Source organism: Sturnira hondurensis, unplaced genomic scaffold (assembly GCF_014824575.4).
Source record: "Sturnira hondurensis isolate 20B ecotype Veracruz unplaced genomic scaffold, ASM1482457v3 Scaffold0007217, whole genome shotgun sequence".
Taxonomy (NCBI): Eukaryota; Metazoa; Chordata; class Mammalia; order Chiroptera; family Phyllostomidae; genus Sturnira; species Sturnira hondurensis.
Window position 1 is genome coordinate 4,886,540 of NW_028079848.1, and position 18,083 is coordinate 4,904,622.

The following is an 18,083-nucleotide window of genomic DNA, read 5'->3' on the forward strand; positions in this document are numbered from 1 at the left end:
GAGCGGCTGCCCTCAGGTTGTTATGGCGCCTGCTGAACGGAGTTTCAGGGGCCATGGTCGTGAAAAAGGGTCGACCCTTGTTATAACATGGCGACTGTCAGCAAACTGCCTGGCGAAGTGCTATATCGCCCGACTTAGGACGAAAACTCCTGGAAGGTTTTGAAAATATTTCCAGGGCAACAGCAGTGTGTCCAGTGCACTGTAAGTTAAACAAATTGCCCACGTACACTTAAACAATAAAGGGTTTCGGAGGAAAAGGATGTAAACTGCCAAGGGCCGACAGCGGTGTGGGACCGAGGGGGGAGGGGTGCCCATGCTGTCCCGGTCTCCTCGTTAGATGAGAATTCAAGTAGAGCTGTCATAAACGCTGAAACTAGAAAAAGCGACTTGATGCAAATGACAGTAATACAAATAAATGCAGTCCTTTGTAGATGTTTGCATTATTTTTTTCTGTTTGCATTATTGTAGAAAGTTTCTTGAGCCTATATAAAACATGAGAGCACTAAAATATAAATGATGGCCTGTGACTACAGTACAATGTTCAAAACAAGAGACCGTTTTTACTGTTAAAAACAAAAGTTAGCTGAGGAAATTTGAAGATCTAATTGTTATTTTATCCGGCTCACGAATCGTGCAGCATCGCTCTTACAACTAGAGGCGTCCTCAGAGAGACCTCACGAAATGGAAAGCTGGTATGGGGGCGAGGATGGGGCAGGCGAGCTATTAGCAAAAGAAAAGAAAGGATTTCTCTTTGGGGAAAGGGAAGGGTAGGGCTTTCTCCTGCAGACTGCCCCTCATCTCTCTAAGGGGGATGGAGAGGGCCCAGGCCGCAGGTTACCTTACTGCTGCTTGACCAGAACATTCCAGATTTGTTCCTTGTGATTGTTTCTGCGGGAGATTGAAACTGCGATTAGATCAGGTACTAAATCTAGGGATTTGAGCACAAGAGACAGGATTTTGGGCCCGTGGCTTTTGTCCCTCGACGTAGCACTTTCATGGAGGCAGCAAGGCCACTGTCCTAAAGACCAAGGATCAGTTTGGCCTGTTACTGCACCAAAAAATTTGAAATCGCAAGTATCACTTTGAAACTCATTTTACTTTTCACGTAGGGGCAGCAATTATCTCCAAAAACGTGTACCAACACAAGTGAACCGAAACTCGGCCAAAGGGCTGTCACCACTAGAATAGCCAGAAAGAAAGAGGAAAATCTCTGCTGTTTATATGAAAAAAAAATCACATTGTTTTGTGAAGCAAGCCATAGAATCCTAAGAAATACAAAGTAGCAACTGCTAAGTGGTACAGCTTTTTAAAAACAGTTTATTGGAAATACAGTCCCTAAACCCAGTTTCCCATAATATAAGTGTAATATCAAAACCAAGTAATTGATATTGGCAAATTAATGTAATCTAGAATCCAGGCTTTATTCCACGGGTGTCAAACTCCTTCTCATAAGGGCCACATCAACCTCTTGGTTGCCTTCAAGGGGCCGAAGGTAATTTTTAGACTGTGTACATATAACTACTCCTTAACCAGGGGCAAGGACCTCTACATTCGGCCCTTTGAAGGCAACTGCCAGGCTGATGTGGCTCCCGGTGAGGATGAGTTTGAACCCCTGCAGTATTCAGTCTCCTGTTTTACAGGCTCTCATCTGGGCCTGTGAGCAGGTAGGTCCCTGCAATCGGCATGGAGAGAGTCAAGTAACCAATATGCAGATGCACGTAACAAAACTCCCCTTTACAGTCTCATGAAGACTCACCTCCTCCCTGTCCTGGGGCAGTCACTCCTCAGGCATCCATCTCTGGTTTTGTTATTTCGAGAATGCCGGGTGAATGGAATCATACAATATGTAACCTTTGAAAATGGCTTTCCCCTCCCCATCCCCCCACCCCCAACTCAGCGTTAGGCAGGTGAGCTCCAGCCAGGTTGTTACATTGTGTCCGTACGCTGCGTTTTTGTTGCTGAGTGGGATACACTTGTATCCAGGTATGAGAATTTATATGTAGGTATAAAGAACAATGAACCTGTCCAGAATTTTTATGATTTAACTTCAGCCAAAGTGACAAGTTGTCAGGGAGAAAAACCCTCAGTAGATTGAGAAAATGCTCCCAAAAGGGGCAGTTTTAGGACTTATTTTCCATATCAGATTCAGATTACACTTAGGTGCATATTACAGGAAACGCACCGGAGATGGGTAAGGGAGGCAGGAGAAAGCAAAGCGGGAAGCCTCTGGGAATGGGTAAAAAGTCAAACAAATTGGCAGTCCTTTCACGTTTGTTAGTATTTGATAGTTAGCATTCAACCATTAACACGATAACAATAACAAAGAGGGGACCTGTGTCTCCCTCCCCTGCAGGGACTGTGCCCTGAGGGGCCTGGAGGAAGGTTAACCACCCGAAGCTCAGAAGCTTTGTATTGTGGAGCGAGACACACCACAGGCCATTCACTAAGGGAAAGACTGGCCTTTGTCAGGGACACACGGACCTGGGACAGGACTCACTTCCAGGTAGAAAGTTTTTCATTTCAGACCATACTACGCGGTTACTTTTGGTCCCTAAGCTGATAAGGCCGCCCCGCAGGCCTCCCTGGGCTTCTCAGGTGTGTTAAGCCCTCCCCCACCCCCCAGCCACCACCCTTTTTGGCCCATAGAATAATACTATTTGCCAATAGTATTATTTGAGGGCTGTTCCACTTGAGGGCTGTTACAAATAAATCTATTTAAAACATTTCGGTACTAAAATTTTATTTCTTCCCCATAAGCCACCACCAATTTCTGATGTGTTTAATTGTGTACCCCCTGCCTCCGGCCTTAAAATGACAGCTTTTAAAATCACTATTCCCAGAGCTAATACATAACTGGGAGCCCATTGGCTCTTTCCAGTGACGCAGAAACTTTTTTTTTTTTTTTGCTGAATCACTGGCCGCGCACCCGCGCGTTCCGGCTGCTCCGGAAAAGGGCTGCTGGGGGAGAACGCGGCTGGAGGTGCCTCAGCTCCTCAGGAGGACGAAGGGACTTGGGCGGCCACAGCCATTACAACGCACTACCTCTCCTACTACCCGCCCTCCACACCCCCTTTTTTGGAGGCAGATGCCATTTCTTTGCTCACAGCTCTTCAATCTGAAAGTGTAGGTGGCTCTGAAAAGAGCCTTTGGGTTCAAGGTCACCACTCGCTGAGGACAGCTTACGCCCGCTCCCCGCGGATGCGGCGCGCCAGCTGGATGTCCTTGGGCATGATGGTGACGCGCTTGGCGTGGATGGCACACAGGTTGGTGTCCTCGAACAGGCCCACCAGGTAGGCCTCGCACGCCTCCTGCAGCGCCATGACGGCCGAGCTCTGGAAGCGCAGGTCGGTCTTGAAGTCCTGCGCGATCTCGCGCACCAGGCGCTGGAAGGGCAGCTTGCGGATCAGCAGCTCGGTGGACTTCTGGTAGCGGCGGATCTCGCGCAGGGCCACGGTGCCGGGCCGGTAGCGGTGCGGCTTCTTGACGCCGCCGGTGGCCGGTGCGCTCTTGCGGGCCGCCTTGGTGGCCAGCTGCTTGCGCGGGGCCTTCCCGCCGGTGGACTTACGAGCTGTCTGCTTTGTTCTGGCCATGGCTGCCGACTGCAAACAAGGTTCACAACTGAAGCTCTGGCTACTCTGGTTCGTATTTATAACGTCAAACTCCTCCTGATTGGCCTGAGTGTTCGAATTTCGCGCCATTAATTAGGTAACTAAATAGGCCTTGTGATTGGCTACCAGTTCCTTAAAAGTCACCTATTGAAAGTGCTGTTATTTTTTAATTTACTATTCCGCCCTTGACCACCCTGTATTTTATGCATTAGTTTTATGCATTCCTTAAATGGTTTTGCTTCATCTCCTGAATAACTTCCTTAATCTTTTTTGGGAGATTAAGTTTGGGAAAAGAGAAAGGGAAGTAACTTTCAGGGTTTCTCAAGTCTTAACACCTACACGTCTGAATATAAGCAATCCTGTCCAGTTTCGCCCTTTGAGAAAACTTCTGAATTTTAACTGATGTTTTATTTCAGTACTAACAAGCACCCTATTTCACAATTCTAACCTTCCTACCAACACTGGCATCGGTATCAGACACTTCATTCCCAGTAACAAAAACCCTATTGCCCTGCAAGTGTGAGAGTTCTGATTCTCAGAAAGCTTACAGGTTGCCAGCTTTGAACAGACCACCCCCGAGTCTCAATAGCATGATTTTGAGGATTAAAACATACAGCTACTTTCCAGCCGCTTTTTCCCCTAACATTAGCCACCTAGTGACTAATTCAACAGGAAAAGATACTGGCATGGATTTATATCATGCTGTCTCTTTAGATCTCAGTGGAGGAAGACACAAGGGTCATAAATAAGTGCGATTATCAAAACTTTTTTTTTGCACTGTTGTGGTTATGAACACTTTTCTAAGGAAGAGAATTCAGGGCCACTTCCTCATAGTCAGTGAGGAAGTAGATTTGAAATCACCACGATTGCCTGAAAGGTTGCTACTGGATGGTTTCATCCAATCAGTGAGTGACCTTGGTTAAGCATTCATTTGCATAGAAGCCCTACAAATATAGGCCGGCCTTGCATTCGACTTTCACTCTGCGGTTTTACTGTCAGAAAACTCTGCATAATGCCAGAGCCAGCGAAGTCCGCGCCCGCCCCGAAGAAGGGCTCCAAGAAGGCGGTGACCAAGGCCCAGAAGAAGGACGGCAAGAAGCGCAAGCGCAGCCGCAAGGAGAGCTACTCGGTGTACGTGTACAAGGTGCTCAAGCAGGTACACCCGGACACGGGCATCTCGTCCAAGGCCATGGGCATCATGAACTCCTTCGTCAACGACATCTTCGAGCGCATCGCGGGCGAGGCGTCGCGCCTGGCGCATTACAACAAGCGCTCGACCATCACGTCCCGGGAGATCCAGACGGCCGTGCGCCTGCTGCTGCCCGGGGAGCTGGCCAAGCACGCGGTGTCCGAGGGCACCAAGGCCGTCACCAAGTACACCAGCTCCAAGTAGACTTGCTGGGAAGCCGCTTGACTTCCAACCCCAAAGGCTCTTTTCAGAGCCACTCACTTTTTCTTGTAAAGAGCTCCAGTGCGGGATGCTGTTGTGGAGTGGCTGGAATAAGTTAGAGTAAAACCCTTTTAAAGGAGCAGTTTCTAGAGGTCAGTGTTGTGCATAATGATACCACACCTGACGAGGTTAGTTTCTGATCAATGTAAGGGACTGGGAGGGGGGTGGTATGGGAACTAAGGGTCTGTGAAAGAATAACCCAAACCTTCTGCAAGTTATTGGCTGTTTAGACTGCTTTGTGAAAGACCCCAGTGGGTTTGATAAGAAAGAGGGAAACCTGAAACAGGCTGAAAAGAGCAAGGCCTCTGGGGGAATTTCTTTGCTTGGTCAGTCTCCCCTTGAACAGGCTGAGCATCCACAGTACAGTTTCAGCTGTGAATTTTCAAAAGATCTGGACCAGCCAGCACACAGGTACCTGTAACACTGGCCTCTGCGGTCCAGCCTCGTGGACTCTCCTGTGGAGTTAGGGAGCTGGGGCAGAGCCCTCTACGCAGCTCTGCGTGCCTGGGGTTCTCAAAGTGAAGTGCTCAGTGGAAGGACTAGGGCTCTGCGTTTTCTTACTGAGAGTCTGTCTACACTAAGATTCAGAGAAGTGATGGGCACTAGTGAAAGGCCAGCACACAGCCCTCAGAGGGCCCATCCTCCAACATGGATAGATAGTGACCAATCCAAGAAGGGGGACAGCATCCTCTGCAGGTTAATTTACTGGCCTAAGCTGGATTGACTTACCCTTAAAGTTTCAGTTTCCCTGGAGGCAGTTCTAGAGGGAAGGTGGAGTAAGGGAAGATGGCAAGGGAAGGGACAGCAAGACAAGAAATACAGAAAAAAATGAAATAAAATAAAATAAAAATTTTAAAAAGCCTGACTGGCATAGCTCAGTGAATTGAGTGCGGGCCTGCAAACCAGAGGATCCCAGTTCGATTCCCAGTCAGGGCACATGCCTGGGTTGCAGGCCAGTTCCCAGCAGGGGACTCACGAGAGGCAACCATACATTGATGTTTCTCTCCCTCTCTCCTTCTCTTCCCCTCTAAACATAAATAAATAAAATCTTAAAAAAATGATCTTTAAAAGGAAAGGGTAGGGTTCCAATTTCAACTTATGGTCTACAGTTAACAGCAGATCGTAGTTATTTGATCCAACCTCTTTGCTCTATTGCGGAAATGCAGGGCCAGGTACACAGCTCCCCATCTACTGGGCTTCTTTGCTCCTCAAATCTGGCTCTCAGTTCCACCCTCAGCAGAGAAGAAACTCACCTGCAGGAAGGAGGGAGAGGAAGTAGCGAAGGGGAGGGAGAAATATGTGAAACACAAAACCAAGATTCAAGTCGTGTAAATGTTCCCTGTTTGCAGTCTATCTGAAATGTGATAACTTGCCCAGCCTCTTTCCCCTCAGTTCCTGCGGTGTGTTTAAGAATAATTCAATAAAACTAAATAAATCATGGAACTCAGGAAATTTAAATGGTCTGTTTCATGACCTTGGAAATGGCCAGTGAGGCGGTGGATGTGGAGGCTGCTATAGCACTGAGGCGTCCCACCCTCCCACCCTGCTATTCCTAATATGCTCCATCCGCCTCGTGGTCCAGGATGTTTGCTCCAGCCTCAGCCACCACGTTCATATTCTGTCTTCAAAGAAGAAAAAAAGCCAGTTAATACCCCCCACCCCCAGGGCTGAAAACCATTGACCAAAAATAATGGCCTTGCCTATCTGCAAAGGAAGCCTGGGGTGTTTAATTAATTACTAAATGAGAAAGAAAAATCCATTTGGGGGGACAGGGCAGTCCCTGCCACGTGTCACTCCTACAGGCAGCATGAGTAAAACTAGAGAGAAAGATGGTGAGTCCCTAAGTCTTCAGAAGGACGCTGAATCTTCCTAGTACAACACAGATGACATGTGAATGCTGGCAAGAATGCTTTCCATGGAAAAGAAAATAAATTGATATCACTCTAGAGTGAAGTGATCATTTTGAGGCGCATTGTGCTGGATGCCACTGGAGTCCAAACGTAGCTACGTGCAGTCAGCACGGGGCTTCGGAAATCGGGAAAATGCCTGGAATGTAGAGGGAGACCTTCAAAGGTCAGACTCAGGCGTTCAATGAACGAGGCCAGATGGTGTTTGGCGTCCAGTGGTGGGTTCTAATATGTATTCCAAGTGCAACCGTCTGGTACACAAGGTCCAATCCCACCTGCCTCGGCCCTGTCTTTTATCTTCGTGGATTGTTCTCAACTTGCCTAGAAGACATGCCAGTTGCAGTGGGCACTCAACACTGAGACCTCAGATCTACACTGGAGTCAAATGGTCTTTGAGGCCCATGGCCACGGGCCACTGCTTTAGAGAACATGTAATTCTGTGGTGGGAGTAAACATGCAGTTTGCAAATGCTTACTCTTGGAGAGAGTCCACAGGCAGGCTGCTTTTCTTCATGAGACCAAAAGCAGCCATTTAAAGGATAAGTTCCTACAACTGGCCTTCATGAGAATCACCGGAGGGGAACTGGAGCTGTCATAGAGGGGCCCTGGGTGGCTCTGAGACTCCACATTTCCAGCCGGGTTCAAGCAATGCCCAAACTTATACCAGACTCTAATGTCCTCGGGGAGTAGAACTGCCTTCAGTTCTGCTACCAATGAGCTCATTAGAAATCCTCGTGATTGATCCATTATCAGTAACTTATCAGAAAAACAATACCCTCCTGGTTCTGTGTGAAAGGACAAGTAATTCACAGGAAGGCCAAAACTGCTTCACTTTTCACTTTACACGAGGATGGGAACTGACATCAAGAATTGAGCATCAAAGATGTCCCCGTAGCACTGGCTTGTCAATGATGGATGACCAAGCGGGCAGGGGCAAAGCTGTAGGAGGGGTCATCGGAAAACGCACACCCCACATCCAACCTATTGTGGGGAAGGTACCCCAGTGCTCATAATCTGTGTGCCAATCTAACCCAAATTTCACACTTGACTATGGCCCCTTCCCAACTGCCTCAAACCCAAGGAAGCAACCCAGGCCCTCTCCAAGTACCGCCCCCCCCCTCCCCCCGGGCACCTGAACACCATTTGCCTCCCATTTCCCCACAGCCAGCACAGCTCCCGTTTGCAAGCAACTTCTGCACATAACCTGCTCACTTGTGGGGAGCCAAGCTGCCGGGAGGGCGTCTAGAGTGGAAAACATCAGAGGAAACTCCGGCCCACCCAGGCCCACTCACCCGCCATCAACAGGTCAAGCTGGTTGACCCAGTACCTCAAGGGAAAACAGACCACCCGAATGTCCCAAGTCAATTTCAGACCAACATCTCAAAACACCATTAAAACTAACTTGAAATCAACACAATCACAGCTGTTTCAAGGGGGGGGTGACCTTGAAGAGCCTTTGAATTGGGCTGAATCAGTACTGGGAGACCCGATTCTGTGCTTCTGGCCTGCTAGTTCCGGACGAGCTCCCGTGTTCACCCGAGATCCCAGGCTAGGAGCACTCACTGCTGTGTAAGTGCACACTCCCAGCGCTGCTCCGAGGGGTTTCAGGAGTGTGCCCTTTTTTGGAGTAAAGCAGGAAATGCTGTCAATACCTGTCCAGGATTTCCATTAAAAGGGAGGTCCCTTAGTTTCCCCTGGGCAAGGTATGGGGTCTGCATTGCTGGCTATGACATTTCTCACCCACAGTCAAGACACAAATGAATTTGCAATTATTTCCAACAAGCTCTGAACTGGTCACTTGCGTCAACTGGACCCCGCCCCCACCACTTGGTTTTAGGAAGCGATTCCACTCACTTGCTAACAGCTCTCCAAACTGAAAAGTGTAGGTGGCTCTGAAAAGAGCCTTTGGGTTCAAGGTCACCACTCGCTGAGGACAGCTTACGCCCGCTCCCCGCGGATGCGGCGCGCCAGCTGGATGTCCTTGGGCATGATGGTGACGCGCTTGGCGTGGATGGCACACAGGTTGGTGTCCTCGAACAGGCCCACCAGGTAGGCCTCGCACGCCTCCTGCAGCGCCATGACGGCCGAGCTCTGGAAGCGCAGGTCGGTCTTGAAGTCCTGCGCGATCTCGCGCACCAGGCGCTGGAAGGGCAGCTTGCGGATCAGCAGCTCGGTGGACTTCTGGTAGCGGCGGATCTCGCGCAGGGCCACGGTGCCGGGCCGGTAGCGGTGCGGCTTCTTGACGCCGCCGGTGGCCGGCGCGCTCTTGCGGGCCGCCTTGGTGGCCAGCTGCTTGCGCGGGGCCTTCCCGCCGGTGGACTTGCGAGCTGTCTGCTTGGTGCGAGCCATTGCAAGCACAGTGACAGAATATACTGACTTGAAAAGAGGAAGAAGTAGCGTTTATATATCCTCAGGAACACTCTGATTGGGTTTGTGCTTTTTCGAAAGTCCCGCGCAAAGAAACCATTGGTTGAAAAGTTAATGAGGTGATTGGTGAATTATTAGAAACTAGATGAATAGCTCCACCCTCCAACCTCCTCCAGTTAAGTTCACGGCTGACAACCGCCTTGGAGTTCTCAGAGGAAAGGTGGGTTCTGACCTTCTGTGGGAGCAGATCAGTGTGGTTCTTAGGTCCCCCTCTGTGATCTAATTGCTTTTGCTTGCTTTATTGAGTAAAATGACTGTATTTCCACTAACAGTTGAAAATAACATTTTCGGGTGGGTTTATACTCTACTTTCAAATAAGCCCATAAAAGCGAGGTTTCATTTCGTGTTGATTTCAGCGGGCTTCATTTCCTGATTTCTGAAAAGGCAAACTAAAAATTCACCATCAAGAATGCCAGCCCCAGTAACGTTTAAAAAGCCCGCCCTGACCTGTGATTGGTCAGCTGTCACTTCTCTGTTCCATTATTCCTTTCATTCATATTTTAACTGACAGAAGGTTTACTTCGGTATACAGGGGGCACGTCGTTTGTGCGTGTGCACACACCTCGCACACAGTCGCTGCACAACTGGAACGGGCTGAGGCACGGTCTCCATTCCCAACCCTGCCAGTCGCGCAGCTCCGGGTCAGAACTCCTGTCCCGCCACAGAGCTGCAGCTGCCTTCCCTGAGGGAGGTGCCAAAAATAGACTGTCATATTTTTTTCTAGTTTCTTGGTGTGTAAAGTGTGGGCAACAGCTACGAGGGCTTGCTGACCTCTTTGCGGCAGTGTCTACAACCTTAGGTTCAAGGGAAGTACACATGGGGACTTAAGCATTTCGTCTTTTTAGAAAGAGTGGGCGGTTTCGATTTCCCTAATGGGGACTGAGTGACAAGAGCTTCCCTTTCAACCCCGAGGACCTGCTGCACTGGCCCCGGTGCTCACACAATACAATGTATCTGTGTGTGTTCGACTCGGCTGACTAGCGACTTCGTTTATATTGGGATTCTCCAAATGGATACTTTCCTATTTCTTGGTGCTTTCATAGTGCCATCTGCTTGTCATTGAGAAACTTGTGTGGATTAAGCAAGCCCTTTTAGTGTCGAGGTGGGTGGCTCTGAAAAGAGCCTTTGGTTTCGACTCGTTGGCGCCGCTGCGGACTTTTTACTTGCCCTTGGCCTTGTGGTGGCTCTCGGTCTTCTTGGGCAGCAGCACGGCCTGGATGTTGGGCAGCACGCCGCCCTGCGCGATGGTCACCTTGCCCAGCAGCTTGTTGAGCTCCTCGTCGTTGCGGATGGCCAGCTGCAGGTGGCGCGGGATGATGCGCGTCTTCTTGTTGTCGCGCGCCGCGTTGCCCGCCAGCTCCAGGATCTCGGCCGTCAGGTACTCCAGCACGGCCGCCAGGTACACGGGGGCGCCGGCGCCCACGCGCTCGGCGTAGTTGCCCTTGCGGAGCAGACGGTGCACTCTGCCGACTGGAAACTGGAGTCCAGCCCGGGAGGAGCGTGTCTTGGCCTTGGCGCGTGCCTTGCCGCCCTGTTTTCCGCGTCCAGACATGATGAGCTTGTAAATGTACTAGGAAATACTAAGGACAAAAGTGCGGCTCTTCTTATAAACCTTTTTTGGGCGGGAAAAAGGTACGTCATTGGTTAAGAGTGCAGTTTCATCTTAACCGGAAAACAGTGCAAACTTACTATTCTTGCGTTCTGATTGGGCAGAGCCAACTTCTCTGACGTTGTTCTGAATACCCGCCAATCAGACACAGGCATCTACCTTATCACCTTATTTGCATGCCAGGTTCTATATAAAAAGGACACGTCGTGCTCTGCCCTTACTTTTCCTTTCAGCAGTTTTCTTTTTCGTGCCACCATGCCTGAACCAGCCAAGTCCGCGCCCGCCCCGAAGAAGGGCTCCAAGAAGGCAGTGACCAAGGCCCAGAAGAAGGACGGCAAGAAGCGCAAGCGCAGCCGCAAGGAGAGCTACTCGGTGTACGTGTACAAGGTGCTCAAGCAGGTGCACCCGGACACGGGCATCTCGTCCAAGGCCATGGGCATCATGAACTCCTTCGTCAACGACATCTTCGAGCGCATCGCGGGCGAGGCGTCGCGCCTGGCGCATTACAACAAGCGCTCGACCATCACGTCCCGGGAGATCCAGACGGCCGTGCGCCTGCTGCTGCCCGGGGAGCTGGCGAAGCACGCGGTGTCCGAGGGCACCAAGGCCGTCACCAAGTACACCAGTTCCAAGTAGACTCGCGGGGAAGCCGCTTGTCTCCCAACCCCAAAGGCTCTTTTCAGAGCCACCCACATTGTCTCAAAAGATCTGTAATTCTTCAGACTTGCTGTAAAATATCTTCCCGGTGTAGTTAATAAAGAATGTGTACAGGTGGGTTGTTAGCTTAGTTGCTGCCCTGACTAGTATGGGGAAGGCAGCTTCGGCTTGGTTTGCTCTTAATCTTGTACCACCTGGAGGCTCTGGGCATTGCCCGTTTTCAGTTCTCTCGCAATTCCACTAACGTCTTTGCAGATTTCCTCGCCGAAAGTGTCCTTGGGATGTTTCGGTACCTAAACAGCTCGGGCCAGGTAGGGAACGGTTTGACCAACCTGTAGTGTTTTTTCACCCACCTGAGGGCGGAAGGAACAAAGGAATGTCCCGACCGTGGAGAGCAGGTATCTCTCGTGCAAACTCCCAGAGGACCTGGGATTCCAAATCGGGGAATGACTGGACTGTGCCTCCCGGGACAGCTACAGGCTCCTCCGAGGGCTCCCCCGTAGCTCCCCTTCCTCCTCCCGGCCCTACAGGGAGGTTGTGCACAGGAAGCTTTTTCTCTTTCAGCTTTTTGTTTTTTTTTTAATTTCCTGGACTGTCCTTTGAAGAGAGAAGGGTTGCAGGACCTTGGGTCTTTGGGCTGCTCCTCAGTATGTCACTGATTTGATCCTATAGTCCCTCCCGGGAAGGGCCGAGTGCTAGCCCCCGCCTCACAGAAATAAATACAAGAGAGCTGAGTGCCTCTGTGCCTGGTTCTAAGCACTGTTTTCAGTGTTTATCAGACGTTCTCTCAAGGAAGAGGCCGGTGGCAACCACAGGAATGTGGAAACAGGTTCAAAGGAAAAAGAGCATTAGAGAGAAAACAGTGGCCAGGAGACACACGTGTTCCCGGACACCCAGTGAAGTCCTTACACTGGCCCAAGCATCCTCAAAATGTACATCAGGTCTGGGTTGGAACACGGGGCGCCTGGCAGCAAAGCCACCCTCTCTGAGCACTGGTGTGAAGGGGCTTCAGCGGCCCCCGGTGGAGGAAACCTGAGCTGAGAGACCGATCGCACCTGAGTCTCTGCAAATGCCTACACAGCAGACTTCTGCGAACGCTGAGTGGCTCCATTTGTAATGGAGCCGGGGAAGAAACTTGCCTGAGGCCCACAGATAATTACAGCATTTCTGGCTCTCCAAAGCAAATTTTAAATGCATTTTTAAAACACTGTGTTCTTTTTTCTCTTCTTCTTCTCCTTCTTCTAAGTGTGGTTTAAGGGGAAACCCCAGGGCATGATCCACTCCTGCCCGCCCATCTGAATACTGAGTTTGGGCAAATTACTGAGCCCCTCAGTGAGCATTACCTTACCTCTAAAGTGGGAATGATAATGCCCCACTCCCGCCTGGCAGGGATGCTGGGGTGGTCCTTAGAAGAAGACAGGCAAAGCACTTGGGCCGGTGTGTTAGCACAGAGAGTCCTCCCAAACATTAGCTGTGGCAAAGGCGCACTGTTAGTGGCGGTGCCCTGGGTCCTGCCCACACGTGCTCTCAGCATCCTGTGGCCCTGAAAAAGCCTATGAATGCTTTGGTGTCAACTTGGCGTCCTTGTCTGGCAGTGTGGACAGCCAGGCAGACCCTTCCTCACAGTCTGAGCCCCTCCCCAGGGCCGTGTCTTTCCCTGGGCTGTGCTGAGGCCATGCTGCTGCCCCACTGATTTTCCAGGGACCACCCTGCACGGCACTAGGACTGGAGCCACCTCATGCCACAGGCCAATGTGTTAGGTTGTAAGAAAGTGTCTTTGGAAGCTCACACAACAGCTGCTTAGTGGTTTTTCATTTCTTTTTTTTCTCCTCCTGCTCCCTGTCCCTCACCACGCTGCGGCATCTGGCAAGAATGAAGTATCATCTTCAGAAGAGCAGCTACATTTTCAAAGCTCGAAGGCAATCAAGAAATGATTGTCCACAGTTTTTCCCAAACCAGGAAAAGCCATGGCTGCCCGAAAGACCGAGGGAGGGTTGCTAACAGTTTAGAGGGCGGCTAAGAATGGACTTGAAAAAAGAAACACTACTACCACCCTGGGTGGGTGTGGCTCACTGGATTGAGCACCAACCTGCAGACCAAAAAGTCGCTCACTTGACTCCCAGTTAGGGCCCCTGTCTGGGTTGTGGGCCACGTTCAAGAGGTAACCAGTCACCCAGTTTCTCTTTGGAAACACTAGAACATTTGTGCCAAAGAAATTGAAATCAATTTTATTTTTTTATTTTTAAGATTTTATTTATTTATCTTTAGAGGGGAAGGGAAGGAGAGAAGGAGAGAAATATCAATGTATGGTTGCCTGTCATGAGTCCCCTGCTGGGAAGTGGCCTGCAACCCAGGCCACTGGGTTGTGCCCTGACTGGGAATCAAACCGCGACTGTGTGGTTCGCAGGCCCGCGCTCAATCCACTGAGCTACACCAGCCAGGGCTGAATTCAATATTAATAGTAAGAAAGACTTACAACACAGAGCTTATTTTTCTCATTTTTACACAGAATAGTGAAAACTTTAATATTATCCATGGAGGAGCAAGTGGAAAACAGTGATTTATACAGAACCCTTCATTTCAAAGTTGAGAAATTTCTGAATCAGCCCAGCTAATCAAAGGTGGGGGCAGGGTTAAAGCAGGTTCCTTGATTATTTGTTCTAAAATTGCATCTACTTCTCACTTTCACATATTTTAAGCAGTTACATTCTATTATGCATCGTTGACACACTTACTGATATTATTAACAGAATGATTATGAAGTAAACTACATAATGGACATTTTGAGCTAACATTTTGTATTTGAGCAAAGCATCCTTCAGACATTTTTCAAGGCCACCAACTCAGTACACAGGAACCGAGGAGAGAAGACGGCTGGATGCTTTGGGGCATCACCGGGTGCAATCACACTGACCCACCTGGCTGTGATAGGTGTAGCCAAATGAGACAACCCGGCAACTTCACGTTCCTGAATACAGCCCTTCCCAGAAACCAGGTGTGACATAACACTGCCTCGGTACATTTAAAAGCAGTTGGGCTGTAATAATTACAAAGTCCCAGTGACTTACTACGACACAGGTTTCCGTGTCTCTCGTGATGCTTGTTGACTGTGGGTTAGTTACTGCCCTAATTCCACCTGCCTGTCTGCTTTATTCTCAGAACCATGCTGAAGGCACGATGACAAACTGCACCTGGTCCTAAAGGCCCTACCCAGGGTGGCACATGTCATTTTCATCCACTTTTTTTTTTTTTGGACCAGAACAAATCAAAAGGGCAAATTGAAATCTCTGAGCTGATCTTTTCTACATCACTGTGTAAACACTGTTTCCACAGCAACAGAATTAGAGCTCTGTGTTGTCGAGATCCAGCTTCTCAAATCAGGAGCAGGGAAAGCCAGGGGAAGAGAAAAGCCAGCTCAGACACAGGGCTCTTAAGTGGAGTTCCACAAATGAGCTTCAGGAGGCCTGAGAACTCCCTGGAACTGCATGCGAAATATGCGGGGTCTGTAAGCGCCTTCGGGGGAGAAAGTGGGTCTGCACTCTCGCTGGATCTCTGGAGTGATCTCCCCGTGGTTCTAACGTCAGAAGTTCCGATTCTACTGCATACTCCTTGCCGAGCGTTATTGACCCCTTCTGTAAACAAGAAATCATCGTTATTCTGCTTGTCCTGAGAATCACAGGAGAAAGGGAGAATTGCAGGAGAAAGCACTTGTAAAAGGGTGAGTTTTGAACCCACATATCATAAACACAGAGCAAACACTCATTTAATTAAATTTTTTATCTGCCTGAGGGCTCGGTTCTTGAACTGCCCTTTTGTTGTTTTGTTCACTGTTATTCGCTGTTATAATACCCAAAGCATATAAATCCCAGTGTCTGGTGCAATGCAGTGTACTCAATTTTGGTTGTGTTTTTTTTTTTTTAATTAACAGCTTCATATAAGTTTATCTGCTCAAACCAATGCCTTCACTCCATTAATATCTGATAATTTTCCTCTTTAAGTACTACAATCCATACCTTTAAGATAGATGAGATTTAAAATGACTTGATTTTTCCAATCTCAAAATATCACCCTACAGATTACTTGCTGGCCCTAAACATAACCCTGATTTTTATAATCACCCTAAACCAGCAATCAAGCTATTACCTTGAATTTAGATAAGCCAGACGTCATGTGTCTCTGATATGGTGCAACTGGGTGTACATAATAGCATCTACAAACTGTTCCTAGACAAGAAAACTAACATGATTTCAATCAATCCATGAAAACTTCTTCTACCTTGAAGGGCACAGAGGTGATAGAAGTCAAATGAAATGACCCCATCAGAAAATAAGACGAATAAGGACATCCTACAGGTCAGATCTCCAGCAAATCAAGGTTTAAAAAAAAAAGTTGAAGTGGGGGAAGAGGAAAAAAACTTACATTAAGAAACTTGAAACAGAACCAAAGGTGTAATTGGATCCACCTCTGAGCAAACCATATTGCCAAGACATTTGGGTCATAATAGGGACTTTTTTTTTAAAAAAGTCCCTATTTTAATGTGAGGTGAGTATTAGATATTAAGGTATCTGGTTTTAGTTAAGTGTGATTATGTAGTTTTATTTTTTAAATAGTGTATACTTAATTTAAGTATTTGTCTGCTTGCTAAGTATTTTTTACGTTTGGGTGACATTTAGCTATTGTTATTCATTGAGCAGTATTCTTCTACGTATTTGAAGTTTTCATATAGAAGTCAGAACTATACTAGTCTCTAGTCTAAACAACACTTGCCAGCTGGCCCTCGTGGGCATTCTAATTCTCTCCCAGTGCCTTTTGTATAGCAGGGAACAGTTGTTCACACGCCAGCCAGCGGGCTCGTGCCTGAGAACCCCATGTCTGCCCACGGACTCGCCTTTGTCCAGGCCCCTCCCCACCCGCCGGAGGACACAGGCAGGCAGGGAGAGTCCCCTGCCACTTCTCAAGCAGTGTAACCAGACTTCTCCCTGGTATCCGGGAGCTGTGTGCACACTTCTTCCCACTCCAAGTCCTCGAAAACCGAGAGCGAAGGTTTCTGGGAAGTCAGACAAAGTCACGCGAACTTCCTCGCTGCCACCTGAAACTTGGAGATGTCCAAACAAGCCTACACTCCCTACACGATGGCCCAACAATAAACTATCAAGGCCTAACCATCAGACCCGGAGCATTGAACTAAAGTTGGTTTATGACAGCTTTAACTGCGCATGTATCAAAGCAAAAGGGGCTCGTTTTTACGGAAATTTGTGCGTGACTCTGAAGCGGGCCTTTGGTGGGAAAAAGATTAAACGGCGGAAAATGGACGACTTAGCCCCGGAAGCTGCAGGGGGAGCCCTAGAGCCCGAGCGTGCAGACCCAGTCCCCCCCAGTGGAGATCTGGGAGGAGAGGGGAGGAAAGTGGAGGGAGGCGAATGGCTTGTAACCTCGGGAGTGAGCTTCTTCACAAATGCAAAGTGAGGCCCTCCAGGTTCAGGAGAACTTAGACACCCGAGTTAGAATACCGACCCCTTTGTCTAGTTATTTACAAACTGCAAAGCCTCGGACTTAACGTCCCGGTTGAAAAGAATCAGCTGCTAGGCCCGCTTTACTTCCTTTTAAACCCAAGCCCACCGAGTTTGGGGCTGACCGCACTCAGTCTGATCCCTGCCAGCAAAGGGTTGGGAGGTGCATCCAAAGTGTGCCGACCCTTCCTGATGTCGTCGAGGGCAAATAAGCAGTAATTTTACAGGGAATTCGTATTTTAGTCGACCTGCATTTCTGTGGGCGGGAAACTGCACCCTTGCACAAACACGTGACTTGTAGGTTCAATGAACCCCCACTCCCGAAATCTAGAGTAAAAAGGTCGGCGGCAAAACTGCCAGGCACCACCACAGTCGTTCCATAGACCAAACATTTATTAAAGGAAAGACCCCAGAATTCTAGAAAAAAAGCCATTTATCGAAAGTCAATCCCGCCTGTCTCTCCCCACACAAACGCACGAAATGTGTGCAAAGCTCTCCTCAAGAAAAAGTGGGCGGCCCTGAAAAGGGCCTTTGGTGTTGACAAAATTGGTGGGAATGAGTGACTTAGCCGCCGAAGCCGTAGAGGGTGCGGCCCTGGCGCTTGAGCGCGTAGACCACGTCCATGGCCGTGACAGTCTTGCGCTTGGCGTGCTCCGTGTAGGTGACTGCGTCCCGGATCACGTTCTCCAGGAAGACCTTGAGCACCCCGCGGGTCTCCTCGTAGATGAGCCCGGAGATGCGCTTGACGCCGCCGCGGCGGGCCAGGCGCCGGATGGCGGGCTTGGTGATGCCCTGGATGTTGTCGCGCAGCACTTTGCGGTGGCGCTTGGCGCCGCCTTTGCCGAGGCCTTTGCCGCCTTTGCCACGACCAGACATGGTTGCAAGGCTCAGTCAAGTACCGAACAGATCCTAGGGA

The 18,083-nt window shown here is 49.3% G+C and overlaps 5 protein-coding genes across 5 annotated transcripts; 2 read left to right on the forward strand and 3 right to left on the reverse strand.

Moving 5' to 3' along the window:
- Positions 1–3,172: 3,172 nt before the first annotated feature.
- LOC118990721 (uncharacterized) lies at positions 3,173–9,326 on the reverse strand. The gene is made up of 3 exons (XM_037051458.1): positions 8,906–9,326; positions 4,602–4,730; positions 3,173–3,674 (listed from the first exon to the last, which is right to left on the reverse strand). Exons 1-3 carry the CDS (start codon positions 9,311–9,313, stop codon positions 3,180–3,182), a joined length of 1,032 nt encoding a protein of 343 aa, XP_036907353.1. The 5' UTR covers positions 9,314–9,326; the 3' UTR covers positions 3,173–3,179.
- LOC118990711 (histone H2B type 1-C/E/F/G/I) lies at positions 4,591–5,019 on the forward strand. Its single transcript, XM_037051447.1, has one exon. The coding sequence runs from the start codon at positions 4,621–4,623 to the stop codon at positions 4,999–5,001; it is 381 nt and encodes a 126-aa protein (XP_036907342.1). The 5' UTR covers positions 4,591–4,620; the 3' UTR covers positions 5,002–5,019.
- Positions 8,984–18,058, reverse strand: LOC118990712 (histone H4). The gene is made up of 2 exons (XM_037051448.1): positions 17,732–18,058; positions 8,984–8,995 (listed from the first exon to the last, which is right to left on the reverse strand). The coding sequence occupies exon 1, from the start codon at positions 18,041–18,043 to the stop codon at positions 17,732–17,734; it is 312 nt and encodes a 103-aa protein (XP_036907343.1). The 5' UTR covers positions 18,044–18,058; the 3' UTR covers positions 8,984–8,995.
- LOC118990709 (histone H2A type 1) lies at positions 10,497–10,955 on the reverse strand. Its single transcript, XM_037051445.1, has one exon. It carries the CDS (start codon positions 10,941–10,943, stop codon positions 10,551–10,553), a length of 393 nt encoding a protein of 130 aa, XP_036907340.1. The 5' UTR covers positions 10,944–10,955; the 3' UTR covers positions 10,497–10,550.
- LOC118990710 (histone H2B type 1-C/E/F/G/I) lies at positions 11,229–11,651 on the forward strand. Its single transcript, XM_037051446.1, has one exon. The coding sequence runs from the start codon at positions 11,256–11,258 to the stop codon at positions 11,634–11,636; it is 381 nt and encodes a 126-aa protein (XP_036907341.1). The 5' UTR covers positions 11,229–11,255; the 3' UTR covers positions 11,637–11,651.
- Positions 18,059–18,083: the final 25 nt, after the last annotated feature.

What these genes read in the sequence shown, in the direction of transcription:
- LOC118990711 (XM_037051447.1), top strand. Translation starts at nt 4,621, where the DNA reads ATGCCAGAGCCAGCGAAGTCCGCGCCCGCCCCGAAGAAGGGCTCCAAG.
- LOC118990721 (XM_037051458.1), bottom strand. Translation starts at nt 9,313, where the DNA reads ATGGCTCGCACCAAGCAGACAGCTCGCAAGTCCACCGGCGGGAAGGCC. An exon ending in GCATCCGCGGGGAGCGGGCG is followed by an intron (nt 4,731 to 8,905) that starts TAAGCTGTCCTC and finishes TACACCGAGTAG; the next exon opens with CTCTCCTTGCGGCTGCGCTT. An exon ending in TTATGCAGAGTTTTCTGACA is followed by an intron (nt 3,675 to 4,601) that starts GTAAAACCGCAG and finishes TCGAACACTCAG; the next exon opens with GCCAATCAGGAGGAGTTTGA.
- LOC118990709 (XM_037051445.1), bottom strand. Translation starts at nt 10,943, where the DNA reads ATGTCTGGACGCGGAAAACAGGGCGGCAAGGCACGCGCCAAGGCCAAG.
- LOC118990710 (XM_037051446.1), top strand. Translation starts at nt 11,256, where the DNA reads ATGCCTGAACCAGCCAAGTCCGCGCCCGCCCCGAAGAAGGGCTCCAAG.
- LOC118990712 (XM_037051448.1), bottom strand. Translation starts at nt 18,043, where the DNA reads ATGTCTGGTCGTGGCAAAGGCGGCAAAGGCCTCGGCAAAGGCGGCGCC.